Raw genomic sequence first — 13,815 nt, forward strand, 5'->3', positions numbered from 1 at the left:
TCTATGATTTGGGTGTCCATGTATAGAGCTCAGCAAAAGCTAATGGTCAGGTACAAAAAGTAACCAGAAAGGCTAATAGATATTGGCCTGTATCTCAAGATGAGATCTTCAGTTGTCATCATCATAGGCAGTCCCTCGAAAGCGAGGAAGACTTGCTTTGACTTTGAGTTCTCAGGTAGCTGTACAGTCCAATGCAGGAATTAGAGTCTCTTTAAACAGGTGGGGCAGACAGTGGTTGAAGGAAGGGGTGGGTAGGGAACCTGGTTTGCTGCACACTCCTTCCTCTGTCTGCGCTTAATTTCTGTATGCTCCTGGTGGAGACTCAAGGTGCTCAGCACCCTCCCGGATGCTATTCCTCCACTTTAGGCGGTCTTGGGCCAGGGATTCCCAGGTGCCGATGGGGATGTTGCACTTTACCAAGGAGGCTTTGAGGGTGTCCTTGAAACGTTTCCTCTGCCCACCTAGGGCTCGCTTGCCGTGTAGGAGTTCAGAGTGAAGCGCTTGCTTAGAGAGTCTCATGTCGGGTATGCAGACAATGTGGCCCGCCCAACAGAGCTGGTCGAGTGTGGGAACGTTGGTGCGTCTATTCTCCCAATAAATTTGCAGGATCTTGCGGAGGCACCACTTCTCCAGCGCTTTGAGATGCCTGCTGTATATAGTCCACGTCTCAGCCACACAGGAGGGCGGGTATCACTACTGCCCTGTAGACCGTAAGCTTGGTGTCAGATTTGAGGTCCTGGTCTCCAAACATTCTTAGTCAGGCAACCGAAGGCTGCAGTGGTATACTGGAGGTGGTGCTGTACCTCATCAACGTCTGCCTTTGCTGATGTTAGGCTCCCGCGGTATGGAAAATGGTCCACGTTGTCCAAGACCACGTTGTGGATTTTGATGACTAGGGAGGGCTAGGCTGTGTGGCCAGGTCAGGTTGGTGGAGGAACTGATCACATGTTTAGTGTAAGGCCTATGCTTTCATACACCTCGGTGAAGGTGTTGATGGCTTGGAGTTCAGCATCTGAGTGTACGCAGACACGACGGTGTCTGTGTACTGTAGTTTGATGAGAGGATGGGATGACCTTGGATCTAGCCTAGAGGTGGTGACGGTTGAACAGGTGCTTATGGTCGGCCGGTACAGACACGATGGGCCAAAATGGCCTCCTTCCATGCTGTAAACTATGATTCAAGTGTCCATGTATAAAGCTCACCAAAAGCTAATGGACAGGTACAAAAAAGGTAATCAGAGGCAAATGGATATTGGTGTGTATCTCAAGGAGATCTCAGCTGTACAAGAGACTTGGTCAGATCCCCACTGGAGTGCTGCACTCTGGGCATCGTAACAGTCGAATGGGTACCAGAATTATATCAATGCTTAAATAGTGAGGTCAGGTTTCATAATATCTTGCATTCCCTTTGAGATTGAGGGATGATCTAGTTGAGATGTTCAAAATGACAAAAAGAATATAGGTAGATAGAGAAACTTCCTTAGGGGAATCTAGAACAAGGGGGCACAATGCAATACCTCCCCTTACAGGTTGCAGCAGGTGACATCAGCAACAGCTCCCAGTCCACCATTGTTATCCAGTAGATCACGCAGGTTCTCCATGTCAAGAAGAGCACTTGCATCTCTTTCCCTATGGACAGTGAAGCAGGATGAGAGTGCACTCAGCTTTACCCTCATTGCAGGTCTCCACAGGGTACCAGGTAAGATAGACTACACTCACATTTGCCTTGTGCGCACCCAACCACCATCCTAGCATCTTTGAGTAAAAAGGGATTCACGCCAACAGCTTGCTTGTATGAATGCTGCCTGTGGGCATAAACAAGTCTGTGGCCAGTTTCCTCGCAGCAGTCACTATTCACTCATCCTGTGCCAGTCCCGTGGGCTTTCTTCCAACCAAGCAGTCAGGTTATAGGGTGGCTACTAAGTGGCAACAGTTATCTCCTTCAGACTTGACTCAAGACTGTGGTCAAAAATCCAAGTACATTTGCAGAGCTAGCCAACAAGTCATATTTAAATGATTCCCATTGGTGGGAACAGGGCAGTGTCAGCTTGGCTCAGTTGGTAATGTACTCACCACAATCAATAGGTTATGACTTCAAGCCTCATTTCAGCATTAGAGTACCTAATCTAAGCCACCAATTTAATGCAGTAATGCCAAATCTATCACCACCATCCCTGGTTATGTCCTGTGCCACTAGGGGTGGTGGCTCAGTGGTATAGTCAGGAGGGCATGTGCATTCTCAACATTGTCTCTGGACCCTATGAAGTTTCATGGCTTCGGATCCAGAATGAGCAAGGAAGCCTGATTACTACCTACCACCCCTCAGCTGATGAATCCGTACTCCATGTTGACCACTTGGAAGCAGCAGAGTAGCAAGGGCATAGATAGTACTCTGGGTGGGGGACTTCAATTTCCAGCACCAGTAACAGAGCCCTGAAGGACAACACGAGGGGGAAAACCTACCTGTCGTAGATGCAGCTTTCAATGACATCAGTGACCACTGCTGTCTTCACAGAGGACACCCTCTGACACTACCATGATGATCCCATTTTGCACAGATCTAGCAGCTCAAAACCAGGCATCCATGAAGCACTGAGCAGCAAAACTAACCTCATGGCCTAGCATATCCTCACTACCATCATCAATGGCAGGGGTCCAACTCTGGTTTAATGAGCATGCTAGGAGTAGCACCAGGCATAGCTTCAAAAAAAAAAGTACTCACCTGGGGAAGCTACAACATAGGACTACCTGCATGCTAAAAGTGGAAGCAGCATGCATAGACAGGGCGAGGCATTCCCACAATCAATGGATCAGATCACAGCTCTGCAGTCCTGCCACATCCAAGTCGTGAATGGTGTTGGACCATTGAATAACTAATGGGAGGCTGCTCCATGAATATCCATCCTCAATGATGGTGGAACCCAGCACCCAAGTGCAAAAGATATGGCTGAAGTGTTTACAACCATGTTCAGCCAGAAGTGCCAAGTGCATGATCCATATCAACCTCCTGAGGTCCCCACCCTCAGAAGCCAATTCAATTCACGCTACATGGTAAAGAAATGGCTGAATGCACCAGATACAACAAAGGCTATGGACCCAATCAACATCCTGGCTGTCGTAGTGAAGACGTGCTCCAGAACTAGCCATGCCTCTAGCCAAGCTGTCTAGTACAGCTACAACACTGACATTTATCTGACTAGGTTGTCAACTGTCCAGGCATGTCTTGCCCACAAAAGCAGGACAAATCCACTCTGGCCAATTACCATCCCATCAGTCTACTCTCAATCAGCAAAGTCATGGAAGTTGTCAACAGTGCTATCAAGCAGCACTTACTCAACCCGCTCAGCGATGCCCAGTTTGGGTTCTGCCAGGACCACTTTGCTCCAGACCACATTACAACCTTTGTCCAAACATGGACAAAAAAAGCAAAAGCTTAATTCCAAGGTGAGGGTGACTACACAGTCCCTGGCTCAGAATCTTGGAATTGAGATAGTACCCACAGACTGCAGCAGTTCAAGGCGGTGGCTCACCACCACCCTCGAGGGCAATTAGGGATGTACAATAAATGCCTTGCCAGCAAAGTCCACATCCCATTAATGATTTTTTTTTTTTAAATTACTGCACAATTGGGAGTTATATTTTTGATGCAACATTGAACAAAGATCCTCTCTACCTGTAAGTGGATATACACAAGATTCATATGGCACTATGAGTGGTGGACTGCTCCTAGTGTCCTGGTCAACATTTGTCCCCCAACAGATTAACTGGTCATTTCTCAAATTGCTATTTGTTGGAGCTTCTGGCTGCCACATTTGCTTATAGTATTAGGCAGTCCCTCGTATCGAGGATGACTTGCTTCCACACCAAACAGGGATGAGTTCACAGGTGTTTCAATGAGGGACTGGACATTCTAGGTCCAGAACTACATACTGAAGGGTGGAAGATGCCCATGCATGGATTCATTTAACGTGGGGTGGCCATTGTACACCAGCCACCACATGGGCTTGACAGAGCTAGGTCTTGGTCCAATGGCAAGGGTTAACCAAGATGACTGGAGACCAAACTCTGCTGCACAGACCTAATGCACACACATGCTCCTACTATCCATAGATCGCAGTGTGGGCTGGCCCGTGCTGCCCCGGCCTCTCCTGGGCTTATATAACTAGTGACTACACTTCAAAAGTAATTTGGCTGCACAGCATAAGGAGCACCAAAAATGTTGTATAAATGCCTGTCCTTTCCAGTGAATCTCCCTAGCAGTGTAGGGGAGGGAGTCATAGCTGAAAGGACACAAAGTAATGCAATAGTAAGGAAATACTGGTGCCTTGTTAGATTTGATATTGCTTGCAGCAACTGGTTACATAAAAATGTGCTGTTGTTTTGATTAAATGCTTGTACACTTCCTGGTGTAATTATTTTTTTTTAAACTACAGGATACAATATATAGACCAACATCCTTGTGGCAGGTATGCAGCTTCAGGGCTACCAATGATGGCATCAGAACTCTGCCAACTGCAGCATGGCCAGCAGAGGGTGTCTGAGCAATGCATTTTCCTTCTGATTCTCAATGCGTGAAGGGAAGAAAAAAAAAAGTCCTTTCCATACCAATGTTAATGTATGAAAAGGACAAAGAAAGGCTATCAGCCCTACTAAGCTCACCTCAAATAGTGACATCCATAACTCTGCCAATGGGCAAATAAAGCCCTAGGAAAAAAATCTGCCAATTCAGGAAAAGCTGAATAAGTTTGACAAATCTGAGGGAACATGTGGTGGCCCGACGACTCAAAATCACAACCATCAGAAGTGCCTATTTGTCAGGAACTAGTCAAGTTTCCTTTTTAAAAAAAAAACTGTAGAGACCCCTTTTATATAGAGCCAGATTCAGAGGTTTGGCACAAATGAATATTCCTGATATTTAACCCAACTCTGATTTTATATAGATGTACACCAGCTCAAATAATCTATCCAAAAGACTGAGTCCAATCTCATTTTAAATACCTCAAAATCATATCTACACAAGGGTAGTGTGTGGGGGGGGGGGGGGGGGGGGGGGAGGAAAGAAAGAGTAAAGGAGGAAAGGGACCTACCTAAAAGTACAAGCAGCATGGGGTGGTGGTGTCATGGTTCAAAATGGAACCAAGGGCAGTTTGGATTCTCTGCTACAAGGCAGCTGAACCTTGCCCTCCTAATATTGTCAGATCCAAACAATCCAATACTGCTGCCCTAAAGACTTCCCCCACTCCCAGATCTTTAGACTGCATCCCAGTGCTTCAGATCCCAAGACCATATCTAATGTTGATATCCCTCCACAATGTTGCCAGATTCCAAGACCCCTTTACTAATGATTAGATTGCAGGATGCTCCCAAACCCTGGACTGCTGCCCTTCAAAAATACTGGATACATCTCCATCCCAATACTGCCAGACCCCTATCCCGGTGCTCCTGGAATCCAAAGGCCAACCCCAACTCAGTGTCCCTGGTAATACTACTTAGCATAATACCCCTATTTTGACCATCAATACTACTACAGCAGATTAAGTAGTTTCTCCTACCTTCCCCCACCACCCAAAATATCAGTCAGTCAAAACCCATCAAGTCCTTTTAGATTCAGATACTATTGACAGTTTAAAGTTTACCATTTCACACTGGGGTGGGGGGTGTAACTGAAATGCTGGGTTTAAACACCATGAAAATGCTGCACTGATGCAGTAATTCTTACCAGTTATATATGGGAGTGGGTGGGGTGGTTTGACTCATCCACCTCCACGGAGGTGTGTGGGGGGCCTGACCCATCCACCTCCATGGCACGAACCTGGTATTGCAGTACTTCCAGGAACGGTGCAGTGGCTCTAGGCCTTTTGGCTAAGAGCATTGGCGCAGAGTGATCCTTGATGTGTGCAAGGTGACCTCTGGCATTTGTGATTTGACAAAGAATTGGAAAGATTGGCAACGAATAAAAATTCTTACCAGTTATATATTCTCAGCTTTTTGGCTAAGATCATGTGTAACTGACCTGACAGGGGAGTAACCATGACCCCAAAGTGGTTCTCCCTGGATCAGGAAGGTGGTTCTCCTATGCTTTTTGGAAATAGGAGGTGGGTGGGGTGGATTGACCCATCCACCTCCATGGCACGAACCTGGTATTGCAGTACTTCCAGGAACTGCAGTGGCTCTCGGCCTTTTGGCTAAGAGCATTGGCGCGGAGTGATCCTTGACGTGTGCAAGGTGACCTCTGGCGTTTGTGATTTGACAAAGAATTAGAAAGATTGGCTAAGAATTTAAAAAAAAAATTCTTACGTTATATTCTATGGGTATGTTCAGAAGGAACCGTCATTAAGTGGGAAAAGGCACAGCAGAAAATTTTTTTTTATAAATGTCAGTCATAGGCTACAATTATCCCTTCAGTGCAAAGCATTCAGGTTAACAGCACTCACCTGAATGCAAGGTCCGCTGGCTTCAGCTATTTTCATAAATATTTCATGAAAGGATATTCAGACCTCAAGCTTATACTGGTTTGTAGAAGCGCAAAGCTGGTATATCACTATATTCAGTACAATTGTGGAGTGTTAGAAAGGATAACAAAATCATTTCAAACAAGTCGTGGTAAATTGTGTAGAAAAGTTGTGCAGACCACTCCAAAGGGCATCAAACCTTAAAAAGCAATTACATCCTAAAAAAAAAAAGTGTCCATGGGACAATAATTGACATTTCAGCCACTGAAAATATGAAGCAGTCAAAAGTCAGCTTCATTCACTCATGTCACTAAACCAGTTAATTGGTTTCTCAAGCCTAGAAATCAGGAAACAGCAACATCCACAAAATGAGTCAAATAATCTCTGCAGTTTAAGTCACTATATACAGTGAAAAGTAACATTTAGAACAAAAAGTACAACAAAATGCTATCTTAACCATGTGTCAAGTGTTGAGTTAATTAGATCCATGAAGCCAGTGTCTTCTAGCACAGTATATTTGCAGCTTATTGGCAAGGTAAATTGTCGATTATTGCAGTGAATATGGGAAGTCAATGTCCTGTATTACTATCACAGGACCTCCACTAGTAAATAGAAAGCATATTAGTGGGCATCCGGTTTCAGTGAAGAGACCAAGATTGAGGCCCACATGGGATCAGGCCAGCTTGTCATTACCAGAGGACAGGCTACATTAAAATGGATTGTTGCAAGGCATCCGCTAGTGACAATTAAGTTGGAAATTTAGTCAGTCAATGACTCGTGCATATTTGGTGTCAAATTAGGAGATCACCTTTAAGAGGTGCGATTTTGATATCAGTTAGCAGGAGGATTCCCATTACAATAGCATGATGGATGGGGCATATGTTAAATACAGGATTCATTTACATACAAGGCCAGTGATACCACCCTAGAGAATCTGAATTAGACAGAAGTCTACTGCAGATTATAGACCAGCACAAGATAATGCCATACAACTGCATTGCAGCTCAAACTCTGGTTTGGGAAAATATATTTTAAAGCAGCTAGACATTACTCAGTGCAGCCAAATTAAACTAATGGGGCTCCAGTCAAAGCAATGTTACATGCAATAGCAATCCTAATTTTCAACTGGTCTCTTGCATGCTATATCCAACTCTACAAGTTGTTTAATAAACTTAGTATGTTGACATAGCAAGCTGGCAGCAACTAAAAGCTGTGCCCATTAGTGCAATATAAGAGCAGTTAAGCATGTTCATCTGAAATGCAGTATCAAGATCTACACTGAATAATCTAAATAACCAATTTGCTTGCTGAGGTGTAGTATAGCAGGGTTGTTTTGAGGACCCACAGTCACTACTTCAAATCATGGTGTTGATGTTCTGTGCAGTACCCTACAGGCTCTTTCTAAATACTAGACGATACATAAATCTGCAAAATGTAGCTTTATTGGAGTCAAGAATTACAACTGTTAAGTATATTTAACATCTAGGTTGAACAGCTTGCTTCAACTTTGGTAATCCACCACCTTCAAAATGATCAGCAGCTGTAGTGTACATGCCTGATCTTCCATTTGTACACGCTCAGGAGCAGGATCCCCAAAAAGCAAGCTAGCAGGGGAGTAGCCAAAAGCATTGCTCTTTGATTTTCTGTTTGAAATAAGAGGCTCAGTTAAGAATTTTTCAAGAAATCTAATGTATTGGAAAATTGAAGTCAGTGTTGGGGTGGGGTGGGGGGCACGCAATAGTGGTAAAGCATTGGAGATTAACAGCTAGCAATTGCTATATGACAAAGAATTTGTCCAGGGTCCAACAAATGAGAATTTTTAAATTCTGCAAGTACAATTGAAGCAATCAATTTAATCTGATCAAATTGGCTAAAATCTGACTGACATACTTAGACCCATTAGTTTAGAGCAAGAAATGGCTTGTCCCTGGATGTTTTATAGCCCTTCAAGGCAGGCATTAGCTGTGTCAAGCAATCCTTTTACAGTAACAGGAATGTACTTCCAAGTTTACCTTTTTGAATGTTGGCTGAAGTTCTGGATCCAGACTGGGCACTCTGCACTCTCAATGGACCAACTTTAATTATGTGACTAATGCCAGTTTTTGATTCTAAAAAAAATGTAAAAAAGTTAGTATACAAAATGAGAACATTCAACAGATTCAGTTATTTGGTTAATGGAATTGTACCTTTGGCTCGTTTATGGCGAGATTGGCAGATTGAGTTACAGCAGTCACACAGGGAACTTTGTAATGGAGCATCCAAGAGCTGCCAACTAAACAGAATCATACAAGTAACAAACATTCTACCAGAGGGCATTTATATAAATCTTGAAATGGGAACTCCTTGGATGAAGTACAAGGGAATGGCTGCATGAGACTTTAAGACAACTCTAGTATGTCTGGAAATTCAGTAGTTTTTGTTCACGCTCTTAAGTCAGCTCTGTACATTTGTTTTGCTAGCTGAGAATGCATGTAGATTACCAATATGGTCTATTCAACTTAAGGTGGTGCAATTTCAGGCATGGAATAAAGTAAGCCTAGTTACATTAAATAGGTTTACTCCAGCTTTTTCAAAAAGCTACTACAGTAACTTGTGATTTTTCTTCATCTGCTCATTTATCTACAGGGTCTGCTAATCATGCAAGCTTTAATACTGTAGAGTTTCAAAAATCCTATTCAAAACAAAAAAAGTGTAAAGAGAAACTTTTGCTACCCACCTTTCAGTTTGCTGGTCAAAAGAACATGCTTTGTGCAAGAGACTTGCATTCCAAATAGGGTCCCATACTAGAGCTTTACAGTGTATATAAATCTGTAGAAAGTATATAGTGAATCATTAAATTGAGTCTGTCAATACATCTCTTGCATCATTTAGTGGTTCCAAATAAAACTCATCTTCAAAGCTGGATATCTATGACCAAGTTGTTAACTAGGCTCAAAATCGGTCTGATAGACTTGAAGGATCCTATCTGGCATTTTATTCTAAAATGTTACCTGCAAGAAATGACTACAAAATAGTAAGCTATTTAGAAAGCTTAATGTCACATTAAAATTCCCAGATAATTTGCTCAATTTGAGTGGGGTGATTCAAATCTAGTTTAATTTCACTACTTTAAGTTAGATGGTAATTTGGTGCAATAGTATGAAGAAAAAGCCCACACAATAGCAGTCAACAAGTCAGTCCATTTGAAGCCAAATTGGAATTGATGGGCACCAAAAATCTTTGAACATAACTGTATGGAGTTATGTCACAGATCAGCCATGATCTCATTCAATGGGAGAACAGACTGGAGCGACTAAATGGCTTACTCCAGGTACCCAGTTCGTAGTAGAGCAAGTGGCAGAAGTTTCTAAAATGGATAGTATGTTTAATTATGGCATAGTTTGTGAACTAAGCATGAGGGACTTCAATGAGAATTGCACAGGACAGCAATTCAGCATTAGATTAAAAACATGTATCAAGTTTCCCAAACTTACATCAGCTTCCTCCAGACTGATGAATTTAAATGCTTGCACAACAAATTGAAGGTGTGACCCATCACTTCTGGGCAAGTACTTGGAATTTCCAGTTTTCCCATCAACAAAACATCTATAGAACAGGAAAGAGATGTTTAACCCACAACCAAGTACCAATTTGTAATTATCACTATCCAGTCAACCTCATACCCATAGTTGTTTATGATTGTATAATTCTCTGGAGATTTGTCCAGTGAGCTGGTCGGGGTGGCGATACATTCTTCCAGATAGAGGCGGAGGTCCTGGTGATATGTGGCAATGACAGAGGCTTCTAGGTTAATGGAAGCACCCAGGAAGAATACAGAATCTGGCCTTTCAACAGTCCAATCATCTGTAGCAGGAAGTTACATACATTACTCCAACAGTCCACAATTGTCTATAGTCAAGTACAAATTCTCACTTTGCTTTAACAAAACATCACCATCTAGACTAAGCAATATAGAGGGGTCTGGCCATCAGTGGAGAAATTAATGATGTATTTCAACTACATAGAACACTTCCTTGGAGATCAAGACAGCCTATACTGTAGGGATACAGGTCTTTCCACTAGCAAGGAAAAGAAGTCAGTGAACCTTCAAGGATTTTAAAAACACCACATCTATTCATAATTTAGATGTCATCAGGGGGTTACAGGTACACAGCATTAATTGGAATCAATGGTGTGAAAGAGATGCAGGTACTGGAAAACAGCCAAATCCTGGGCATATAAAAAAGGTATAATAACCACTGCAGTGCATCACTGCAAAGTGATGGCTGATTTGCAGCACAAGTGACTGCAGTTGTCTAGGGCCTCAGGTGAGACCACACCTTGAGTATTGTGCAGTTTTGGTCTCCTAATTTGAGAAAGAACATTCTTGCTATTGAGTGCAGCAAAGATTCACCAGACAGATTCCCAGGATGGCAGGACTGACAACTGGATCAACTAGGCTTCTAGTTCACTGAAATTTAGATGGGGGGATCTCAAGCATATAAAATTCTGACCAAATTGGACAGGTTAGATGCAGGAAGAATGTTCCCAATGTTGGGAAAGTCCAGAACCAGGGGTCAGTCTAAAGGATAAGGGGCAAGCCATAAACAACCAAGATGAAAAACTTTCATCCAGAGAATTGTGAACCTATGGAATTCTCTACTACAGAAAGTTGTAGAGTCCAGTTCATTGGATAGATTCAAGTGTGTTAGATGTGGCCCTTACAGCTAAAGGGATCAGGGGGTATGGAGAAAAGGCAGGAGTGCAGTACTGAAGTTGCATCATAGTGAATGGTGGTGCAGACTCAAATGCACCTATTTTCTATGTTTCCTCAATGCAAGGGATGGAGAGAAGGACATTAAAATGAAGGGGGTGGTCTCACTACATGTACCAGTCACAGGAAAGACCACACTCCACAGCAATGGTCTCTCCTCTCCACCTCCCACCAAACACTATTAGTTATAGAAAAGTATCTCACCAGTCATTATTTTCATGGAAAATACCAAGCTACCATCACCATCCAGAAAAGCAGTTACTGGAAATGCAGTCACAGGTACAGGTACTTCATCCCTAAAGAAAGAACAGGGACATCAACTGATGCATACTGCAGGGTCCCAGTGTCCCACGTGGAATTTGGACACAGACCAAGATGTGGTTAGTTTAACTTGACTAGACTTTCAGCCAACTTGGGGTCAGGAGAAACCAACAGCCACAAAGCAACTGGGAATAGGCTCCTCCCAAATTACTTCTAACTTACAAACGAATGCTGGAAATTTTTTGGGAAAAAAAAAGCAGAAATGCTGAAAACTCATCGACCTGAAACATTAGTGGTTTCTCTCTCCACAGATGCTGCATGATCTGCTGAGTGTTTCTAAAACTCCACACTTAATAAAAATTCTACTTGTCTGGACGGTTTAACAGCCAATATATTTCGATATGCACAGAAATGTGGAGGCCACTCGGCCGATGGAGCAAGTTAGTGACTAAGGTTTACTGGGTAAGCGAGAACCACACACAGGCCGGGGGTTGAACCTTACACGGGATAGCGACATTCCAGGCGAGTGTTGAGCTGCGGCTGCTCCATACCAAGGGCTGGGCTGGCCTCATACTTCAGGTAGTTCCAGTAAACCATCTCCTTATCGGTCACCTGAGAGAGAGGGGAACAGGGGTGAGAACTCGGGGCTGGAGTTGGGCCAAGAGCCCGAGCGGACGGCACAACCTCACACCCACCAGTCGGCCGGCCCGGCAATCCTGCAGCCCATACTGGAAGGACAGGACTCGGGGGGAGCTGAAGCCTGAAGCGGGGCAGTTTCCCAGCCGAAAAGCGGAAGCATCAACGCCAGAGAAGAAATCCATCGATACATACACAGTCAGGGTCGAGTTGCCGCAGGAGTGAGCGATGCCATGTTGAAGCACTGAAATAGAAAGAACGTTAAATCTGCAGAGGAGGAAACGCATCAATTCAGAGCTACAGACCATTACAAAAGCCAAAGGACCTGCTCGTTGCTCTCCTGCCACAGTTATCACCAAGAGCATCACTAAACTCCCGACCCAAATCATTTTAGAGCAGGCTGGACTACGAACTGCTGGAAGGGGGGCTGAGAGCTGTTTTATATTCGAGATCATTTAAATTCCTGGGCCAAACGATCACTCAGACACTTGATCCAATTTACAGGGCTATTACAAATCTCGAGAATTTGGGATTTATCACCAGGAAAACGAGGGAAGGAGAAACACGTGGGTGAGGCTGAGGGTTTATTCATCACCATGTGTATTGTCAGGGCTGGCCTTAGGGAAATGGCAAACTTGTATTTTAAGTTTAAGTATGAAGTAGTATTAGCAAAAGTTTCAGAAATAAAGCTGTAATCTCAAGAGTTTTTAAAAATAATTTAATTAATATAAGTCATAAAAAATAACATTATCGCTAAGTGACAAATAAACGAATCATTAAATTAAATGCCAAATTAATAAATAACAAATTTAAAAAACTTTGTTCACTAAGATATTTTGAGCCACATCATTCTGGATTTCAAAATTCTCATCCTTATTTTCAAATCCCTCCATTTCCTCGCCCCTCCCTATCTCTAATCTCCTCCAGTGGTTTTGATAGGGGAGCTCCCTGGGGAGCTGCCACCCCGGCGGCCATCTTTCTTACACCATCCAACAACTTTTCACCCTCAACCTCCCCCCTCCCACAGTCTAAACTTCCCCTAGCCCCAATAGACCCTAATAGGGGGGTGCATTTTCTTAATACTTTACTTTAAACCCTAATCCTACAAATTCCACAAATTCGGGCCTACCTCAGGCACGAACCTCCCCTCCAAACATCCAAGCCTCTCAACGGCGACGACGACCGGACTACCTGCAGCAGCGACCTGAACCTGGACCTGGACCTCTTTCTTCAACGTCGACTCAGGTGGCCCACCTGATCCCCGATCCTCGGCGATCGGGCATCCACCCCTCCAACCACGATTGGACCTCCTCCAGCAGCAATCAGGCCCCCTCCAACGGCGGCAGCTGGGCCTCTCCTCCACTAAAAGGAATGACGATCCTCAACGACGCCCGGTGAACCAGGTGAGCCTCCGACCAGGCGATGGGGCCCCTCCAACGGCGATTGGACCCCCCTCCAATGGCGATCGGGCCCCTCCAACGGCGATCGGGCCCCTCCAACAGCGATCGGACCCCCTCCAGCGGCGATCGGACCTCCACCGCTTCAATGACGATCGTGCCATTCCCAACAACAACCGGGCCCCCTCCATCGGCAATCGGACTTCCTCCACTGGGGATCGGACCTCCTCCAGTGGGGATCGGGCCTCCTCCAGTGATGGCGGCTGGGCCTCTCCTCCTCGGCGGCGATTGTGTCTCCTCCTCTTCAGCGATGACTG

At 44.3% G+C, this 13,815-nt stretch overlaps 1 protein-coding gene and 1 non-coding gene across 2 annotated transcripts; one reads left to right on the forward strand and one right to left on the reverse strand.

Moving 5' to 3' along the window:
* Nucleotides 1-5,971: 5,971 nt before the first annotated feature.
* LOC139269969 (U2 spliceosomal RNA) lies at nt 5,972-6,171 on the forward strand. Its single transcript, XR_011594377.1, has one exon. It is a non-coding gene; the product is annotated as a U2 spliceosomal RNA (small nuclear RNA).
* A 1,813-nt stretch (nt 6,172-7,984) lies between these two features.
* On the reverse strand, nt 7,985-12,490 carry LOC139269247 (zona pellucida sperm-binding protein 3-like). The gene is made up of 10 exons (XM_070888336.1): nt 12,427-12,490; nt 12,161-12,345; nt 11,968-12,077; nt 11,409-11,500; nt 10,114-10,294; nt 9,925-10,036; nt 9,168-9,259; nt 8,638-8,723; nt 8,464-8,559; nt 7,985-8,082 (listed from the first exon to the last, which is right to left on the reverse strand). Exons 1-10 carry the CDS (start codon nt 12,488-12,490, stop codon nt 7,985-7,987), a joined length of 1,116 nt encoding a protein of 371 aa, XP_070744437.1.
* Nucleotides 12,491-13,815: the final 1,325 nt, after the last annotated feature.

The sequence above is a fragment of the Pristiophorus japonicus genome, chromosome 8, assembly GCF_044704955.1.
Source record: "Pristiophorus japonicus isolate sPriJap1 chromosome 8, sPriJap1.hap1, whole genome shotgun sequence".
Classification (NCBI taxonomy): Eukaryota; Metazoa; Chordata; class Chondrichthyes; family Pristiophoridae; genus Pristiophorus; species Pristiophorus japonicus.